We start from the raw sequence: 22,069 nt of genomic DNA, 5'->3' as shown, positions 1-22,069 counted from the left end.
TTGATATTGATGGGCATATTGTGTACTTTTGGTTATTATGTTATATCGTGTAAATGCGTTCAGTGAAAGGATTTTCACTAATAGGAAAGGATTATGAATTATGCATTGTGATTTCTTATTGCTCTTTTCATATGTAATAAAATTTGGTTCAGTTTCATTTTAGAAAAGTGCTGACTTACTTGATTTTCACAAAATCTTACAATCTCACATCCTTCAAAGATTTAATAGTAGATTACTCTCCTGAGGTCTTTTGTTGCTAAGACTTAATTTCCTCTACCCACATTGTCTGATTCAAAATGAAGTATTATCATGAAACATTAAAGTGCGTGACTCTTTAGTGAAGAGAAACTAACAGTGGCCATATGCTGTCTTTTTTGTCTCTTAATTACCAGAATTCCATGATTTTTTGTGCATTTTCAAGTGGGAGTACAAATTGGAAATTTGGAGTTTGGTAAGGGTGTAGGATTCTTTATATGACATAATGAAAATAGGGATAATCCATTACTGTGTATTAACATAAAAAATAAGAAATTTATATTTAGGGAAATAAATTATGTTATTTTTAATATATTAAGACAATGTAGAATAGGTCTTCCCCTTTTGTTTATTCTTAAGATAAATATCTTTATTTACACAGAATACCATTTTGTGGGACTGATTATAAAATCTAAAAAAATGTTATATCGATTATAAAAAAGGCAGTATCTGAAGTGTAATATATAAATATATAAAACAAAAAATGAACATTCCTTTATAATCCCAGCTCTAAAAACTTTTGTTCTGAAAGTTACATTCATTGAATTACTTACGTCACCGTGCTGTGATGCTTTCTTTCCCTCTCAGATACATTTTCCTATAAGCATATGTATCTTCCTCATTCTGTTCAACTACTGTAATTTATGAGAAATGTATCAGAAATGACTTACCCAAACCCTTATTTATGGACATTCCACCTGTATCTATTTTGCTTGTTACAAATGATGTTTTAGCAAACAACTTTGTGCTTATTTATTTACCTGGCACTCTTGTTAGTTTAACTTGGATGAACTTTTGAAAATGGAATATGTAGGTTAAATGATATGCAAATGTGTTAACGTTACTCATTTACAAGCCATGCAGATGATGCATATGAAGATGTAACCATTACCAAGAATAATCAATTTTTTAAAACTCTTAAACAGATTAATTTAAAAAATCTTCCATTTTGCATTTATTCTATTATTAGTGTGGTCAGTATTATAGTTAACTTTGTATTTTCATGTTTATTTTTATAAAACTAAGTTACTTGGTTAAAAAAATAATTAGTTCACCATGTAAGAACTTGTTCGTTATGCTTCAGAAGATTGGAGACTGACGAGAATTAGGCTTGGGGTGGATTAATGATTGTGCATTGAGCATGGAGTCCCCTATACCGAATTTTATTGTTGTTAACAACCATTTGATTAATAAATATGAGAGATGCCCTCTCAAAAAAAAAGAGATTTGTGAAAATATAAAACCATGCCACTCTTCCCAACAAAGTATCTTTCTTTTTGGAAACTAGCTCTTTTTCATTAAAGAAAAATGTTATTTATGTTGATGTATAATTGAGTTTATTCTTGTCATTGGTAAATAAATTAATAAATAATTATTTTGCAAAAAAAAAAAAAATTAGCCTAAGAAATACAAGTGAAAAGTAAAGAAATCAATAAGCTCTACAAGTTTTTACTGTGGACTTTCAAATTTGGACTTTGGAATTGGATGCCTGCGTTTGAAACCTTGCTCTGCTACTCAGGCCCCTTATCCTTGGACAAATTATTTAATCTGTTGTGCCAAGTTTCCCCATCTTTAAAATAAGGAAAATAAAAAGACCTACCTCATGGGTTTTCTTTGAATGTTAAATGAAATAATCCCCTTAAAGCATTTAAAACAGAGCCTGTGCCTATGTGTGCTCAGTAGTAATGCTAGCTGTTGCTATTATTCAGTGGATTAATGAATAATTTACTTGCTAACTTAAATAATAAGGGATGTATTATCTTATGTATTTATCCATAATTCAGGAGCATTAAAAGTAACTTAACATTTTAGTCTTTGTGTTATATCCTGTTAGTCTACTGATTTGGTCACAGATGATCGAGTTTGGGATTGGTATGTTCAGTGAAAGCATGCAAGTCTTTAAAGCTTAGGGTGTGGAGGTGTGCAGAAGCAGAGGTATGTTTGGGGCCTATGTAACAGGCTCCTAGGAGTCCAGATCCACCTGCTGCACCCTGAGTTCTTGAGGACAGAGAGTAAGTCCTTACAGCTTGGCACTTGGTAGATAGTGTTCAGTGTACGTTGAACAAAACTGGGAGGGTACATTTTGGATGATGGCAGGATATAGTTTATGCTTTGCATTTAATAACAGATCTGGTCCTCTGATGAAACTCTGGCCTTTAGTTAAGGCCACAGTGTAATGCTATAGGTATTGGACGTAGGAGAGAAGCTGCTGTTTTTTCTATTCCTGAACTTTAATTGAGAGAAGCTTTTGAGGAACGAGGTATATTAAGACCAAAAAAAAGAGAATGCTGAGGAAGCCAATGAATGGAAGGTTGTATGATATCAAATAATTTGAAGGGCCTTCAGAAGAATTTACCTTTTGTCTCTGATGAAAGGAATAATAAGAACTTTTAAATATGAGATATTTTTGTAATACTTGAGAACTCATTTAGGCTTCTCCATTTAATCAGACACTTCTTTAGTTTTTTCAATTTGAAAAAAAGTCAGTTGTATTTCTTTTTGTGTCTCTTTGTGCATAGGTATTATCATTATATTTCAAAAACTAAAAACCTTTAAATGCTGAAAAGTCTCTTTATTTATCCCTGTCCCCCATCTGCCCAGATCCTTATTTCCTTCCACTAATAACCACTGCATTAATATTTCATATATTCTTCCAGAATGTCTATAAGGAGATACAAATACAGATTCTTATTCCCTGCTCTCCACTCCTACCAACTTTGAAAAAAAAATAGCATATCATATTATTGTTCTGTACCTTGCTTTTTCACATAACAAGATCTTTCCATCTCAGTAAATAGAAAACATTCTGATTTATGACTGTATAGAATTCCATTGTGTGGCTGTGCCATAATTTATTCAGGTTATTAATGACATTTGGATTGTTTCTAGTAATTGATACCACAAATAATGTTGTGATGAATAATCTTAATACATACATAATTTTGCACATGTACAAGTATGTTTGGACACATTCTAGAAAAGTGAAGTTGCTAAGCCCAGGATTATGTACACTTGTGAGAGACAGATTTTTGTGTTCCCCAAATGAAATAAGCCATATTTGGAAGAGTATATTCATGTTCTTTGGAAGCATTGGCTTTCAAACATTTTTTGATGACAGCTCACATTAAGAAAATCATTTCATGCTGTGATCCAGGACACCCAAGCACAAAGTTTTCATGTAACACTGTTGGCCTTTATCATAGGTCACACATTGCACTATTTTTCTTTTCTATTGTATTTTTTTTAAATGCTGGTTACAGTCCACTAAATTGATTTCATAACCTACTTGTGGTGGATAATTCCTGTGTGGAATACACTGCCCTAGAGTTTAGTTGACCAGGTGTTATGTGTGGTAAATGGGGATCCCTAATTTTCAAACTTAAATAATGTGAGCAGAAAAATGTATACCAATCTTCTAGAGATAGTCATTGTGCTTAAAATATGGAGTGTCTTAAGAATTATTTAACTTAGCAAAATTCATCAGTAATGCAGTTCACAGATGGTAATGGATTTGATTAAAATAACTTAGCTGAAGCAAATACAGAAAAAAATCCCTGAATATTTATGTGCCAGGGGCATTTCTAAGTCAAAGATGAAAAACGCATGTCCCAACCCCTAGTAGCCTCATATTCCTGAGGAAAATAGCTCCTCATGTTTATCATTTAGCATTTTCCAGGCTATACGTGATTTTCATTTGATCAGTGAACTATTGGAAAGCTTTTAATAAAGCTGAGAAATAAGGCTTCATTTGGGAGCAGGTTAGTATGTAGTGGATGCTCAGACCTGTTTTAGCCCTTTGGTTGGAATATGGAAATAAAAAAAAAAGGAGTATGGAAATCAGGATGAGTGGCTCAGGCAGAGTGGGAGGAGAATGCTGGGTCTGTTCTGTAGCACGGTCATCAAACGGTCACATGTGTTCCTGTCTCTTTGCTAACTATGGACAACTTTATAGAGAATAAGAGGTCACATAAAAATGAATGTTCTTTCTCTTCTCTAAAACATCCGCAAAGACTGACGGTTTTTGATGGCGTTTACCCCTCACATTATGGCAAGGCCTCTCAAAAACATTGAGGATTTGGGAAGTTACCCTAGGAGCCTTCCTGCAGTGCAGTCTTTGATGTGATGACGGTATTTTAATCAATGTTAAAACATTATATAAGTTAGCTAAGTGCTTTCTAGAGCTCTCTGTTGAATAGGGTGGCCACTAGCCATATATGACTGTTGAGCAGTTGAGATGTGGCTTGTCTGGACTGAGATGTGCTGTAAGTGTGAAATACACTAATTCCTCCAACTTAGTACTATGAGGAAATAAAGTAAAATATTTCATTATTAATTTTTTATTACATAATTAAAAGATAATATTTTAGATACATTGGGTTAAATAAAATTATTATAAAATTAATTTTACTTTTTAAAAATGTTTTTTAATGCTTCTGCTAGAACATTTAAATTTACATTATGGCTGTCATTGTATTTCTGTTGAACAGTATTGATGCATATAAGACACATTTAAACATTTTTAAAATTTGGTTTTCATTTGTTTATTTTTTATTTGTAGGACTAGTTTGTTTATTAATTTGTAGGCCTTTCCACTAGATTCTCTGATGTTTGGTCTTCTATTATTCTTAGTATAGAATATACTATTCTTAGTAGGGTATGAAATTTTATTTTAGGTCTGGTACAACTGTGTGACCTAAGGAAAGTCACTGAACCTCTCTGAAAATGAGTTTTAGTTTAGTTTTTCTTTTATTTTTTTAAAATCTTAACTTCTTCTTTAATTTCCGAAATCAGGTGCAATTAATTGCCTGTTTGAAATTTTTACTTGGACATATACTAGACCCTTCATATAGTGTTTTTTTCTTTCTCTGTCCTCTTAATCTTCCTCTCATTATCAACAATTCTGACATTCATGCACTCAAGATAAAAAGGGTCATCTTTGATTTCTTTTTCCCCACTCTCTCCCATTTAACTCGTCTTCAAACCCTATTGCCTCTACCTCGAAAATATAGTCTATGTCATCCTACCTCCCTCTATGTCCAGTGCTCTAACATAAGCCAGCAAAATCCCTCACCTGTGCTGCCAGCACGGCTTTCTGTCACTCCGCAGTCTATTCTTCACATGGTAGCTGACAGGGCCTTAAAAAATATATTTGTCATTCTTCTACTTAAAACCACACAGAGACTTTTCATTGAGTAGAGAACAAAAATCTGAGCTCTTTGTCGTGATCTACAATTTCCTCATAATGTGACTCATATCTCCCTTTCCTATATTATGTCTGACCACTAACTCAGTCAGCCACACTGATCCCCGGACAGCCCCTTGAACACATCAGCTTAGTTCTGATTTAGTGGTCTAGCTCTAGGTCTTTGTTTTGCTTAGAATACCCTATGCTTCCATATTTTCTTACGGCCTGTTATCTTGTCATTTTGTTCTCAACTAAGGTTACTTCTCTTGAGGCACCTTCTTAGAGATTTAATTTAGGAGTAACTGAAATATCCCACTCCTGTGTATTATACCATCTGTTGAAAATGTATTCATATCAGTATTTGAAATAATCTGTTAATTAGTGAATATATTGATTTTTTGTCTCCTTTTCTCATTACAGTGTAATCTGTATAACTTCCTTTTTGCCCACTCAAACAAATTATGGCACATAAAGCCTTAATAAATATTTGCCAAATAAATGGACGATTCCGGCCATGAATGAAAAATGAAATTTCTTTAATATATCCTCTTAATGAAGGCCCAAAGTCATCTATTTTAGAATGGTTACTGAAAACAGTTTTATACACATACACACATAGCAGTGAATAAAGACCTTTAAATGAAAACAACTACCTATTATTCTAAAAGAAAATTATCAGATTATCTAATGAGTTCTCAAAGATGTTAAATAAGTAGTCATGTGAACTGTTTTAGTTTTAATCCCATGGCTGTTAATAGTTTCTGATGTGGAGTATGGTTTGCGAGGAATATTGGCGTGGTGGGATTTTATTGTGTAAAGCTTGGGCTGAGTGCCCCGAGTCGCAGTCATCTCTCGTTCTGAAATTTTGAGCCTAAGCCGAATACTATCTAGAGACAGAGGAAACTTAAACTGTGAAAATTATACAGTGTATGTCTTTGGTATCTATATGCTTTTTCCTAAATATATGCTGCAATTGCAATGTTTACTATTAGAATACTTTAAACCTAAGGGACAGCGTGGTCCTGACTTCATCTTAGATATGTAGTTAATACATTTTAATAGACTGGCAGTATAAGTACCTACATTTGATTAGTATAAACAGTAAATGCAGTATGTTTAGAGTACATTTTTCTTCCAGGTAAATGATATCATCCAGATTCTTTTTTAAAGTAAACTATGCACTTGACAGCAGCCTGCCTGTGTAGCCAGGGTTTGATAAGAGATATTCAAAACATAGTTACTTTCTATGGAATTGCATGACTAAGTAATGTTATTTCTGTAAAATTAGTAGTCTGCTGAATCCAAAATACATATAAACAAGTGGATTTAGTATGAAGCTTGTAACATTTAAAATATCTTTGAACTGTTTATGATATGTTTTAAAAATGCTTAGTTAAAGCTAATTCAAAAGGAAAATTGTATATATTTAGAATGGCTACTTGGACTAAACATGAAGTCTTTATGATATGTGAGCTATAAGACAGTTTTCTCTTTAAAAGTAAATGCTAACATGCTAAGAAAAATAATTGGAGTTTAACTTTTTACATTCATTAATGTATAAAATCAATATATGTGTTTCTTTTAAGTTAGAAGACTACCAGATATTTAGAAGCAATGATTGTTAGCACCACTGAATTAGACATTATTGTATTAATGACATACAAATGAAGCAATGAATATTATTACTACTTAGTTCTAAATTTGAGTAAAATAGAACTTCTGATATAACCCCACTTTTCTTCTTCTTTAATATTTTGTTTTCTTAAGATATTTGTGAATATAATTTGAATATCACTTAATTACAAGAAATCTCTTAGGCATAATGAACTTTAGCTTAATTTTCTCATATTCTAGTGCCTCACAATCAGTTTGGGATATACTGAGGCCTGTAGTCATAGTATTCAATACTGTTAATTGCTGTCTGCAAACTCCTTTTACTTTTTACCAATGAGCTTATTGCTCAAAGTTATTCCATTCATTTTCCTAAATTCAAAATGAAAAACAAACTTTTGGGGAAAGGGCAGGACATGGGCTGTGTGAAGTAATTTATAAATCTGTGGATGTTTTTTGGGTTTTTTTTTGTAACTTGTCCTTTCCCATCAGCATGTTCTGTTGCTAGTAAGTACATATATGCAACAATATTTTAAGGATTCTTTTACAATGATTCTTTTGAAATGAATGTAGAGACTTCTTGACAAAATAAATCATATTTTAAATTGCATTTGGGGGTAATCTGTATTGGGAGCTGAGTTCAAGTCCCATCTCTTCCACAATTTATCAGCATGGTGGACTTGGGTGAGATATTTACCTTCTCTAGGCCTCAGTTTCCTCTGCTAGTTTCTTCGTGCTGTCTTTCAGGAAAAACTTGAAAAGTAAAGGAGTCTCTACAGTAGTCTGGCCTTCATAGCCTGGTCAAGGCTTACTTTTCCATCTCATCATCTCTGCTGCCCCTTCTCCATATCTATCCCACCACTTCTAACTTCTAACAAGCTGCAAGTGCTTTTCTAATACTCTGTTCCTTTTACCTGAAATGGCATTCCTACTGACTCTCTCTCATCTTGTATACCCCAACACAGTTTATGTTTTTATTAAAGAAAACTAAAATGATGTAATATAATTTCAACATGCCCTTTTTTCCCTTTAATCCACAAAATATTCCATTGTAAGAATCATTTTAGATACTCTCTAATTTATGTTAAGAAAATGAATATTTATACTGGCATAAGTCCTGAGTATTATAATATTTACACAAGTGTCAGCAGACAATTGTTGAATTGAATGGAGTATTATAAATGGAGTATTATTCTTGTGGCCCATAATATGGTATGTCTTGCTGAATGTTTCATGGACATTTGAAGAGAATGTGTATTCTCCTATTGTTAGATGAATACATGTCAGCCAGGTCAGAGTGGTGAATAGTGTTGTTGTTCCAGTCTACTGCAGCCTTGCAGATTTTCCTGCCTACCTGTTCTGTCAGCTGTTGGAGAGGGATATTGAAATCTCTGACTATAATTGCAGATTTGTCTACTTCCCTTCGCCTGCCTATCAGTTTTGCTTCATGCATTTTGAAGATCTGTTATTAGGTATAAAAGCACTTAAGACTGTAGAACTCTCATGCCCTTCTGATTAATTATTCTCTTTGTCATTATGAAATGACTGTCCTTATTCCTGGTAACATTCTTGGCTTTGAAACCTATTTTTTCTGACATTAATAGAACCATTCCAATTTCCTGCCATTAATCCTATCCAGTGTTTTGTTTATTCTCAGGCATTGTAGTTTTCATCTCTAAAGACTTTTCATATTGAAAACTTAAGGAAAAATTATTTAACCACTTTGTGCCTTCATTTCTTTCCTGTATTAAAAGGATATAATGAAAGTTGCCTATACCATAGAGCTGTTTTGAGGATTAAATAAAGAAATATATCAAAGTGCTTTGTGTATATCAGTTGCTTAGTGTAAGCTCTGGACAAGTGTAATCTGAAGCTGTTTTTCCTACTATTTTTACTGCCTTTTCAAAAAAGCATTTTTAAAAACCCATAACATACCACAACAATTTCTTACTGATTTATTTCATCAGTGAGTTTCTTGTTTGCAGTTCTATTAATCATCTTCAGTCTAAATAAACTAAAATATCATCATATGAACTCAGATGATACCTGTGTTTTATTTATCTTGTTTTCTTACATTTTTAATTTATCATTTGAACTTAGGATTGTGGACAAAGGTACAGTCTCATCATCATATTTTTCAGATGTAGTGAGTTGTAATTCTCAACTACTTAAAAAAATTATGTAACAGTTGTGAGTTGTTCTCTCACACTTCAGTTTAAGTCTAGGACATAGTGAGAGATTGAACAAATTGGTGGTCATTTTTTTAATCAAAAGAAGTAAATGTTTGCATTTAGTATTTTATGTGGATCCTTTATATTATCATCATGTATAATGGATCATGTATTTTCTTTTTTCAGATCGGGCAGCTGGCTTTTAAAGGAATGAGGAGACTCAATAGAATCCAGTCAATTGTGTTTGAGACTGCCTATAACACCAATGAGAACATGCTGATTTGTGCCCCTACTGGAGCTGGAAAGACCAACATTGCAATGCTTACAGTTTTGCATGAAATTCGCCAACACTTTCAACTGGGTGTTATCAAAAAGAATGAATTTAAGGTAGGATATTGACAAGTCAGACAAGCGCTTTTTAAAATGTTAATCAAAATCGTTTTGCAGTTGTGCATGTTAAATGAAATCTGGAAGTCTTCAAGTTTATTATACTTGAGGTCATGTAAAGAATGCTACTTGATCTATTTCATTACTATTAAGGCAATCCCTATTTGTGTTAAGAAAATCCCATTACCCCTGTGAAGGGCTATGAAAATACATTTAGCTTTGAAGCAGAACCAATTTTCAGAGTGATGAGGCTGTATAAACAAATTCCATTGTCCTTTAAACAGCTGCACACTTATCCAACAGAGATAAGTACTTCTCATATATCACTATTAGGATTTTTAACTCCAAGTGGCTAGAATCATATTTCACAATAAACTGTGACTTGTATTGGCTGCTGTGAAAGAAATCACGTTGTAGTTTTTGCTCATTCATCAAGCTGGTGTTTCTTTGGCACAGATTGTATATGTTGCTCCTATGAAAGCCTTGGCAGCTGAAATGACAAATTACTTCAGCAAACGTCTGGAGCCACTGGGCATTGTTGTGAAAGAGTTGACTGGTGATATGCAGTTGTCAAAAAATGAAATTTTACGAACTCAGGTATGTTGTATCCTTAGGTATTTTTGTTTAGTGCCATTCTTTTTTTTAAGGTAATTGTGAAAATTATTAAGTAACTATACCTTAAGTAACTGTAAAGCAAATATAATGACCTTCATTTGTAACCATATCTTATTTCCACAAGAGGTTTTTCTGATACTTTGTTCTATTGTATTCCTTCCAACTGACATGATTCTTGCTGTATCTTCAATATTGTTAGATTCCTGGTGTAGATGTTAAGTCCATTGACAGTAGATACTGTTCTTTTAAAACAGTAGGGAATGAGCACGTGGATAAGACCAGACTACAACTTGAAGAGCAGGACAGTATCTAGTTCTTTAGGTGAATCCACTGGTATTCTAAACTATTCCATAAGGATGATTTAACATACGATAAAAGCTTTTAGCCATTTTGTATTTCATCAAATAAGAAGTTACAAAATCATGCATTGTATGTAGCACTATATTAAGTAAGATGCCCGACAACAAAGACATTTAAGATACAGACCCCACCTTCAAGGATCTTATAATGATCCTTGCAAAAACTGTATTAGAGCTATCACTCGATTATCATTAATAGATGCAAGATGTAAGGTGATGTTCATAGTGCTTATAAAACATAAAATAATGCCATGAAACTCTTAGAAAAAACTATAGGCAAAAATCTCTTGGACATAAACATGAGCAACTTCTTTGTGAACATATCTCCCTGGGCAAGGGAAACAAAAGCAATAATGAACAAGTGGGACTATATCAAACTATAAAGCTTCTGTACAGCAAGGACACCATCAGTAGAACAAAAAGACATCCTACAGTATGTGAGAATATATTCATAAATGACATATCTGATAAGGGGTTGACGTCCAAATTATATAAGGAGCTCATGCACCTCAACAAACAAAAAGCAAATAAGCCAATTAAAAAATGGGCACAGGAGCTGAACAGACACTTCTCCAAAGAAGAAATTCAGATGGCCAACAGGCACATGAAAAGATGCTCCACATCACTAATCATCAGAGAAATGCAAATTAAAACCACAATGAGATATCACCTCACACCAGTTAGGATGGCTACCATCCAAAAGACAAACAACAAATGTTGGCGAGGATGCGGAGAAAGGGGAACCCTCCTACACTGCTGGTGGGAATGTAAACTAGTTCAACCATTGTGGAAAGCAGTGTGGAGGTTCCTCCAAAAACTCAAAATAGAAATAACATTTGACCGAGGAATTCCACTCCTAGGAATTTACTGTAAGAATGCAGCAGCCCAGTTTGAAAAAGACATATGCACTCCTATGTTTATCGCAGCACTATTTACAATAGCCAAGAAATGGAAGCAACCTAAGTGTCCATCAGTAGATGAATGGATAAAGAAGATGTGGTGCATATACACAATGGAGTATTATGCAGCCGTAAGAAGAAAGCAAATCCTACCATTTGGAACAACATGGATGGAGCTAGAGGGTATTATGCTCAGTGAAGTAAGCCAGGCAGAGAAAGACAGATGATTTCACTCATCTGTGGAGTATAAGAACAAAGAAAAACCTGAAGGAACAAAACAGCAACAGACTCACAGGACCCAAGAATGTACTAACAGTTACCAAGGGGAAAGGGACTGGGGTGGGTGGGTGGGAAGGGAGGGAAAAGGGGGAAAACGGGACATTACAATTAGCACACATAATGTAGGGGGGAACACGGGAAAGGCAGTATATACAGAGATGACAAGTAATGATTCTATAGTATCTTACTGCACTGATGGACAGCGACTGTAATGGGGTGTGTGGTGGGGACTTGATAATGGGGGGAGTGTAATAGCCATAATGTTCAAGTAATTGTACATTAACGATATCAAAATTAAAAAATTTTTTAAAAAACATAGTTTTTAAAAACAATTTTCTGCATTTAGAAAAGAAGTTTTAATTCATTTTCTACCAATTGATGTCTATTCTGCTTGACAAGATTTTCCATAAATGTTTTTATTGCTTTGATTCATTGAAGGCCAAGCCTTTCAATAAAAATTTTACTTTTTAAAAAACAAAACAAAACAAAAAACATAAAACAATGGATGACCAAATACTAATGGAGTAATTCAGGAGAGTTTGATGGGAAATAAGTGATGTAGCTTTTGAAACAATGAATGGACATTGATTTAAATAAAATGTGATTGGAGGGTTTATTAGTTTCCCAAGGCTGCCACAACAAATTACCACAAGCTTAGCTGCTTAAAATAACAGAATCTTGATTCTCTCAGTTCTGGAGATCAGAAATGGTATAGGAAAGAAGAACAATTGTGTCATTTACAGTCAGGATAACCAAGTACACTTGCCTAAGGGCTAAAAATATGTCCTAGAGGCTCTCGTAATCCAGTGATTAAAGGATTATGAGTTCTAGATTAACTTTTTAATTGAGATATAATGTATATGTAATAAATCCGCAGATTTTAGACAAGCTCTGACAGATGCATATATATCCTACAATCCCTATAATCAAGATAAAACTATTTCCATTATTTCAGAAATACGCTCTTATCTTTTTTTTCTGTCAGTCCTCATTTCCTTGGCCCTCCAGAGGCAAGCATTGTTCTGATTTCTATCGCTATACCTTATTTTGTGTGTGTTCTAAAGTTTCAAATAAGTGACATCATACAATATGCACTCCTTTTAGTCTGCCTGCTTTCACTCAAAGAATGATGATTTTTTTAAAAAATCATACAACCCTAGTATAAAATATTCAAGCAAAGCAGGAAAATGCAAAGAAGAATTCAACAGATGATCTCAATTCCCAAATTTGGGAAGTTTTTGACCATTACTTCTTTAAGTATTTTTCTGCCTATATGTCTTTTTCTTCAATGATTTTAATTACAAATATGGCAGATTGCTTTATATTGTCCCACAGTTCTCTGAATTTCTGTTTATATTCTTCAACCTTTTTTCTCTCTGCTCTTCAAATTTGCTGTCAATGTTCACAGATTCTTTGCCAGTTTAAAAGCAGTTAATATGGCTTAAAAGCAGATGTCTGTTTGTTATTTTATTTTTGGATCTAAAATCTGCATTTTTTATAAGTAGACACTCCCTATTCATTCATTAATGACATTTTCCTTAAATTGAAACAAATTCTTTTACCCTATTTATAATAGTTGTTTTAAAGACATTGCTGAACACAGCATCTGGCCCACTCAGAGTCAGATTTTATTGACTGCCGTCTTTTCCAAGAATAAGTATTATTGGTATACACTCTTATGAAGGTTCCACATGAAAAAACAATGTGGTTACTACATTTACCCATATTATCAAGTCCCCACCCATCCTGCAATGCAGTCACTGTCCATCAGTTCAGAAAGATGCCGCAGATCCACTGTGTGCCTTCTCTGTGCTACACTGTTTTCCCCGTGAACCCCCATACCATGTGTACTAAACACAGTACCCCTCAGTCCCCTTCTCCCTCTCTCCCACACCCCTCCCCTTTGGTAATCACTAGTTCCTTCTTGGAGTCTCTGAGTCTGCTGCTATTTTGTCCCTTCGGTTTTGCTTCATTGTTTTACTCCACAAATGTGTATATGTACCACATCTTCTTTATCCATTCATCTACTCATGGACACTTAGGTTGCTTCCATTTCTTGGCTATTGTAAATAGTGCTACGATAAACATAAGGGTGCATCTGTCTTTTTGAATCTGAGAAGTTGTATTCTTTGGGTAAATTCCAAGGAGTGGGATTCCCAGGTCAGATGGTATTTCTATTTTGAGTTTTTTGAGGAACCTCCATATTGCTTTCCACAGTGGTTGAACTAGCTTACATTCCCCCCAGCAGTGTAGGAGGGTTCCCCTTTCTCCGCATCCTCACCAGCATTTGTTGTTCTTAGTCTTTTCGATGCTGGCCATCCTAACTGGTGTGAGGTGATATCTCATTGTGGTTTTAATTTGCATTTCCCTGATGACTAGTGATGTGGAGCATCTTTTCATGTGTCTGTTGGCCATCTGAATTTCTTCTTTGGAGAACTGTCTCTTCATATCCTCTCCCCATTTGTTAATTGGGTTATTTGCTTTTTGGGTGTTGAGGCATGTAAGTTCTTTATATATTTTGGATGTTAACCCCTTGTCGGATATGTCATTTACAAATATATTCTCCCATACTATAGGATGCCTTTTTGTTCTGTTGATGGTGTCCTTTGCTGTGCAGAAACCTTTTAGTTTGATGTAGTCCCATGAGTTCAGTTTTGCTTTTGCTTCCCTTGTTCAAGGAGATGCGTTCAGGCAGAAGTTGCTCATGCTTATATTCAGGAGATTTTTGCCCATATTGCCTATGGTTTCATGACTTACATTCAAGTCTTTGATCCATTTTGAGTTTACTTTCCTGTATGGGGTTAAACAATAATCCAGTTTCATTCTCTTGCATGTAGCTGTCCAGTTTTGCCAACACCAGCTGTTGAAGAGGCTGCCATTTCCCCATTGTATGTCCATGGCTCCTTTATCATGTATTAATTGACCATATTCAGTTGGGTTTATATCAGGGCTCTCTAGTCTGTTCCATTGGTCAGTGGGTTTGTTCTTGTGCCAGTACTGAATTGTCTTGATTACTGTGGCTTTGTAGTAGAGCTCAAAATTGGGGAGCATAATCCCTCCCAGCTTTATTCTTCCTTCTCAGAATTGCTTTGGCTATTTGAGATTTTTTGTGGTTCCATATGAATTTTAGAACGATTTTCTCTAGTTCGTTGAAGAATGCTGTTGGTATTTTGATAGGAATTGCATTGAATCTATAGATTGCTTTAGGCAGGATGGCCATTTTGACAATATTAATTCTTTCTATCCATGAGCACAAGATGTGTTTCCATTTATTGGTTTCTTCTTTAATTTCTCTGAAGAGTGTCTTGTAGTTTTCAGAGTATAGGTCTTTCACTTCCTTGGTTAGGTTTATTCCTAGATATTTTATTCTTTTTGATGCAATTGTGAATGGAATTCTTTTCATGATTTCTCTTTCTGCTAGTTCATTGTTAGTGTATAAGAATGCCACAGATTTCTGTACATTAATTTTGTATCATTCAACTTTGCTGAATTCAGATATTAGATCTAGTAGTTTTGGAGTGGATTCTTTAGGGTTTTTTATGTACAATATCATGTCATCTGCAAACAGGGACAGTTTAACTTCTTCCTTGCCAGTCTGGATGCCTTTTATTTCTTTGTGTTATCTGATTGCCGTGGCTAGGACCTCCAGTACTATGTTGAATAGAAGTGGGGAAAGTGGGCATCCTTGTCTTGTTCCCAATCTTAGAGGAAAAGCTTTCAGCTTCTCACTGTTAAGTATGATGTTGGCTGTGGGTTTGTCATATATAGCCTTTATTATGTTGAGGTACTTGCCTTCTGTACCCATTTTGTTGAGAGTTTTTATCATGAATGGATGTTTCCAATTTATTTTTATGTTTTTATAATTGAAAGCTCTGGTCCTTGACATAGTGACTATAACTACTGTAGATACTTCAGAAGACTTCTGCTGTACTATGTGAATGGCACTCATGCATGTGAACTGATAGAAGAGGAAGGAACATAAAAAAACATAGAAAAGGAAGTAGTTGGAACTAACTGATTTGTTGTAGTGTCCTAAGGGGCAGGTATAATTTCCAAGCTGTCAGATCTCATTATGGGGCTGTTGCCATCAATCAGACTTGACATTTATATAGCAGAGGTTAGTATAACTGAAATTATATGTATGTTTATGGAGTCTAACTGTGACATTGTAGATTTAATCTTTAAAGTAAAACATACATATAATTTATAAACTTGTTTGTTGACAAGGCATGGATTATGTATTTTAAAAAGGAAGATAGACTTCCTGAATCCTGAAAACTATTGCCTGGTTTACATTTATAGCATCAAAATGGCGATTTGTAATGACTCCAACCTGACTGTTTTCACCACAGAAAATATACTGAAGCAAGCATTATTTACCTTGAAATTTAAAGAATTCAGTTTTGGGACAAGTCTATGAATACTTGGATTCAGGCACAACATTCTTCATTCTATAAAGCATTGCCTCTGGTGTGTTTTGATAAAGAGTTTACCGTAGTGTCCGATTAGTGGGTTATGCAATAATTATTAAAAGTTCATAGTAAAAGTTTACCTTTCTCCCCCAACCCCCTCCCAAGAAGGGTAATATATTTCACCTAGAGAAAATAATAATTGAGTAGTCATGAAACAATCATGGAAGACTAAATATTGTAATTTTACTATACACAGATGTAAGGAAAGTTTTTAATAATAATGTTTAAGTGCCTATGGGATACAGCAAGAACAGTTTTAAGAGGAATTTTATAGTGATAAGCCTACATAAGAAAGAAAAAGTTCACAAATAAACAACCTAACTTTACACCTCAAGGAACTAGAAAAAGAGAACAGACTAAGCCCAAAGTTAGCAAAGGATGGAAATAACAAAAATCAGAGTGGAAGTAAATGAAATAGAGAAAAACAAAGAAAGGTTAACAAATCTAAGAGCTGGTTGTTTTTCAGAAGATAAGTAAAATTAACAAAGCCTTAGGTAGACAGAAAAAAAAAGAGAAGACTGAAGTAAATAAAATCAGAAACGAAAGAAGAGACATTGCAGCTGACACCACAGAAACAGAAAGGACCTAAGAGATCACTGTGGACAGTTCTACATCAGCAGATTGGATGACCCAGAAGAAATGGATAAATTCCAGGAAACATACAGCCGGCTGACTCAGGGAGAAATAGAAACTCTGAATAACCCAACACCACAGTAACAGAATGAAAAGAATAATAATCTGATCATCTTAATACGCAGAAAAATAATTTGACAAAATTCAGCATCCCCATACACCCCTGTGTTGTTTGCCACATTATTCATAATAGCTAAGGCAAGGAAACAACCTAAGTGTCCATCAACGGAAAACTAGATAAAGAAAATGTGGTATATGTGTACAATGGAATTAGTCAGCCATAACAAGGGGGGAAATCCAGCCTTTTACAGCAACGTGCATGGACCTTGAGGCCATTATGCCAAGTGAAGTGAGTCAGACAGAGAGCGAATACTGTGTTCTCACCTAATGTGGGATTCAGTCAAACTCAGAGAAAGAGAGAGGAGAATGGTGGTTGCCAGTGGCTGGTAGGGTTTGGGGGAAGTGGGGAGATGTTGGTCTAGTAAGAGGACTATGTTCTGGTGACCTCATGCTCAGCATGGTGACTGTAATTAACAATACTGTATTATGTACTTGAAAGTTGTTAAGAGAGTCAACTTTAAATTTTTCGTTGTTCACTGCCCCCCCCAGGTAATTATGTGAGGGGATGGAGGTAATAATTAACCTTGTTATGGTAATCACTGTGCAACATATGTGTGCATCAAATCACGTTGTACACCTTAAATCTACATGTTATGTGTCAGTATTTCAGTAAAGCTGGGGAGGAAAAAAGGAGAGATAAAATGATTTCCCCTAGGTCACAAGGTTCTGAAAGGCAAATAATAATAATAATGTTAATGTTAACGTTCAAGTGAATTACCAGATGAATTGGTTCTTGAAAGTCTTAGGTCCTTTGGTTTTTCTGTCAAAATAGATGAGCATTTTAAAATTGAATACACCAAATTTTTGGCACAGTTGTGGTATATAGCACCTCAGCTGTGCCATTTTCCTGGTGGACAGGCTAAAATTGGAATCGTTTCAAATAATGATTTTTATACTTCTGAGGGAATAAGTACATGTATTGAGAGAAATTTAAGTTGACAGGAAGAATATTGACAGTTAGCCTATGCCCCAGTACAAGAGCAAATAGAAAGGTTTCGCATGAGTTCCAATTCATTAAGCAAATGTGGCACTTTATTTTCTAGCCATTTTAGCTCAGGGAACTGATATGATGAAGTATATAAAGCCACTTTGCCCTATGCTGAAAGTAAAGCATAATAAACAAAATGCTAGAATGGATTTTTAAGATCTGCGTGGTATAGCTTTCTGTTATCTGAAAACTTTAATATTACAACTTAATTGTTGCCAAACTATTTTCTTTGAAAATTATAAGGAAGTGTTAGCACAGTATTCTAAGTTCATGGTGAATAGGAAGCCACACTTTGTATTTATTATTATAATTTAATGATATACTTTTTATCTTTCCCAACATTTACTTATAATAAACTTATATGTTTTAATGTGATGTTAACATATTAAACTTATATGTTTTAATTTACATTTTAGGAGAGTTTTTATTTTGAAAACAGCTATGCATGATTTTCTAAACTTTAATGGAGAGGACTGTTAGTAAGTGAGCCTGGGTGTATATATGATAATGTATCTTGGGCTATTTTAAATTTGACATTATTCAAAGTAAAAGTTCTGTTTAAATTAACTGTAATATAAAAGAGATGTTAATGCCCAGTGAATACCTTACGCCATTTTAGATCTCAGAGTTCATTATACATCTGCTGTGCTTGATTCCAGTAGCATGTCTCTCCTGTAAAATTTGATGTGAGGTCAGTGTTGCCGTTCAGGTTTGGATAGCACTTTTCACAGCTGAGATGTGAATTCCTTAATCTGCTGCAGTACGGTTTGTTGATTAATGTTCTGTTAAAGTACAGCTAATAAATTTTGTGGTTAATATAGTTCATTTCAAAATGAGAGCAGTGATATTTGTAATAATGCAACAGATCATATCGACAAATTTGGATTGTGCATTTGTTGAGAATTGATATATAATTTGCACCAGTGTAAAAACAATAGAATTATTGTCATCTCCAGAGGTGACTTAAACAGATGTGAAATAACATAACAAAAATGCCAAGAGAACAGTGTGACCTCCATCTCAGTTACCCCTTCAAAAAGCCCAGTTGGGTTGTGATTATCATCAGTCTCTACATCTGATACACTGGCTACGAGAAGCTTTAGTTTTGATTTGTTACCTCATGTGTGTTCTTTAAATTGTCCACCTTATGGGCTTATTCCCTAAAGTAGTGTTACTGTAGTAGAAGAAATTATTAAGCGTGTCATCTTTTTCTCTGCAATAGTATGATTTTAAAGGACACAAACAATTCAATATGTAAAAAGCAAATAGATTTGTAATCACACCTTCATGTCAAATGAAGCTTATACACATACCCTGAGCCTGTCTCCTGCTCTACATACCCAGGACCACCAGGACTCATAGTTTGAGTTGCTGTTATGTTCCAGGCATCCTGTATTATATATATTAGTTTTCAGCATTAAATACTGCAGAAACTAGTTGACATTTAAGGACAGTTTTTAAAAACTGTGTATCGATAGTAAAGTTTCCTCCAAATTTGAACAGGTAAAAACAAGTGACCATTCATAGAGTGGATCTTGGTTTCTTTTTCATTTCCTTTGAAAGCTTTGTTCATTTCTTTGTCCTTTTTAAAATAAAGGCCACTATTAGTACATGTTAGTTCCAAGGATAGGATCATTTGTTTCTTACATTGTAAGATAGTTTTTTAAAAAGTTGTGTAATTTGTGCACTTCACTCTACAATTTACCAAGAGACATCCTTCACTGAGTTTTAAATAACTGTTTAATATCACAGCTTTGGTGAGGTGACATACCACTCTTCAAAGGACCATTGTCTACAGTGAATCAGATATCATTCTGGGTTATTTTTAACAGTTTTTATTAGATCTAAATAGAAGTCACCAGTCATATTTCTTTTTGAATGACACCATTGAAATTTAAATAATCTATGTGACTTTTTCCCCTTTTAAAATTTGATTATCTTTTCTTATCTTACAGATGCTTGTGACCACACCAGAAAAATGGGATGTAGTGACAAGAAAGAGTGTTGGAGATGTAGCTCTTTCTCAAATTGTAAAACTCCTTATTCTTGATGAAGTTCATTTACTGCATGAAGATAGAGGACCAGTATTAGAAAGCATAGTGGCACGTACTTTACGGCAGGTAAGAGGGGGAGTTATTTTTAAGATTATTTTGGAGGGATGAGTAAGTTTTTAAACTCAAATATAGCATTCAAATAAATGTTAGTGACATGTATTGGTCATGGGGATAAAGATAGTTTTAGTACGGAGAAACCCACATTTCGTTTTCATATTAAAAGCACACTTTGTTCTTTCCAAGTCTTAATTGTACTGAAGTCTCTTTAAATTAACCAAAATAAATACAGGAAAACTTATATTCTAAACCTGTGCTACAAAGCTAGGTCTAATACTAACTAGGCAATAGTAAGATGTAGTAGAACACAGGTGTCAGTGATTTCATCTACTTCTTGCCTCACTGCACCCTACCGCTCCCCCCTGGAAAAATCCAAATATGATTTATAATTTGTCTGGTACACTAGATAAAATGGAATAAAATCACCTCATGTGCATAGTTCTTATCATTATTTTTAAAAAGGGACCTGGTAATCATTCATAAATAGTCCATACTAATATCAGTAAATTTACCAATGTCTTGTGATTGTTTTCTCTCAGCTCCTCTTTTCATTAAGTGAAAAGATAAGCTATCTTACAATACTTATGAGTATTAAAATGATAATGATGTTGGTAGACTGTACATGTATTGATAATAGATGAATACTGATTTTTCAACCTAATCAATAACTTGAATTTCTTAACTCCCTGTCTGGTACTGTCTTTGGTCCATTTTCTCCTGGCTTTATTTACTTTCTGAAACAGCCAGGACTCCATGACCAGGTTTTCTTTTGTCAAGTACCTTAACTTACTTATCCCGTACCTGGCAAAATTCCAACCATGCATGAGTTGAACAGTGTCTGCGCCTCCAGCCAGATGGCTAAGCACTAGCAGAGGCGATTGCCCAGTGAGTTAGACTAGAGTCACTTACATTCATAGACTCTGAATTTACCTGGATCATTGGGATCACCCTCTAACTTCTAAGCAACTTTTCTTCTGTTTCTCTTAAGTGACTCTTCCCACTGTCATGTCTCATTCCTGTATGACAATACTTTTTATTGAATGGAAATAGTGTCTTTCATGCTTGAACTCCTTCACTTTCCATTGCTTCTCCTTGCTCTCCCCACTGAGACAAAAACCTCAAGGCCCTCCCCAAATCCACACTCGTCATTTAAGTCCTCATCCTTTAAGAGGCCCCCTTGTTCCCTTGCCTTTCAGTCTGTAAGGTACCCTTTTCTTCCTCCTGTGTCTTAATTTCTCCCTCTCAGTGGGCACTGTTTCTTCAGCATAAAAGAATTGGAAAATCCTTCTCATCTTTACCAAAAAACCTCCCTCAGACCTGTCCCTCTCCAATAACTTCCACTGAATGAGGCTCTTTTTACCACCAAGCTTCTGGAAATACTAACGTCTCACCACTGTTTCCCTTCTGACTTTCAGCCACTACAGTCTGCATATTGTTCCAACATAGGTAATAAAATCTTTTTACCAGGATTGCCAGTTACCAAATCCAAAAGATAGCCCTCAAACCAATTCCTTTCTTTAACCTTTTAATACTACTCATATTTGATATTTGATATGATGCTTCATTTCCTCAGTGTTGAAACTTTTTTTCCTTTTGACTCCAAGATGCCACTCTGTGCTGGTTTTCTTCACTTGAATTTTTTTTTTTTTTCACCTACTTAGCTGCTCTTTCTCAGGCTCCTTTGCTGTCTCATTTTCTCACCCTTGAAATGTTTACATTCTCCAAGACTCGCCATCTTCTTTTTTATTTCCAAATCTTTACCCTGGGAAAATGACATTTCTCTGCTTGTGTCACCTAAATCTCTCTGTGTAGTCCACATCTTCCCCAGTGACTTCTAGGTATAGCAAACTCACTTGTACGTCTCCACGCTGATGTCCCATAGACATGTCTTGCTAACATGCCTCTGTCACCTTCCGTGTGTATTACGTATGCATCACGACCACTTGGTTCTCAGGCCCAAACACTGGGAGTCACACTCAGGTGC

At 34.7% G+C, this 22,069-nt stretch overlaps 1 protein-coding gene across 3 annotated transcripts in view; it reads left to right on the top strand.

Annotated features, from left to right (window-relative positions):
* ASCC3 (activating signal cointegrator 1 complex subunit 3) overlaps positions 1-22,069 on the top strand; it is a 275,119-nt gene that overhangs the window by 67,857 nt on the left and 185,193 nt on the right. For all 3 annotated transcript variants that reach the window (XM_057489450.1, XM_036890362.2, XM_036890359.2), the window contains exons 9-11: positions 9,409-9,609; positions 10,066-10,206; positions 19,930-20,094. In XM_057489450.1, coding sequence (XP_057345433.1) covers positions 9,409-9,609; positions 10,066-10,206; positions 19,930-20,094 — 507 coding nt within the window. The remainder of the gene's footprint in view (positions 1-9,408; positions 9,610-10,065; positions 10,207-19,929; positions 20,095-22,069) is intronic.

The sequence above is a fragment of the Manis pentadactyla genome, chromosome 12 (assembly GCF_030020395.1).
Source record: "Manis pentadactyla isolate mManPen7 chromosome 12, mManPen7.hap1, whole genome shotgun sequence".
In the NCBI taxonomy this organism is placed as follows: domain Eukaryota; kingdom Metazoa; phylum Chordata; class Mammalia; order Pholidota; family Manidae; genus Manis; species Manis pentadactyla.
The sequence above is the reverse complement of the archived record's forward strand: the minus strand, read 5'-3'. Positions and strand labels throughout refer to the sequence as shown.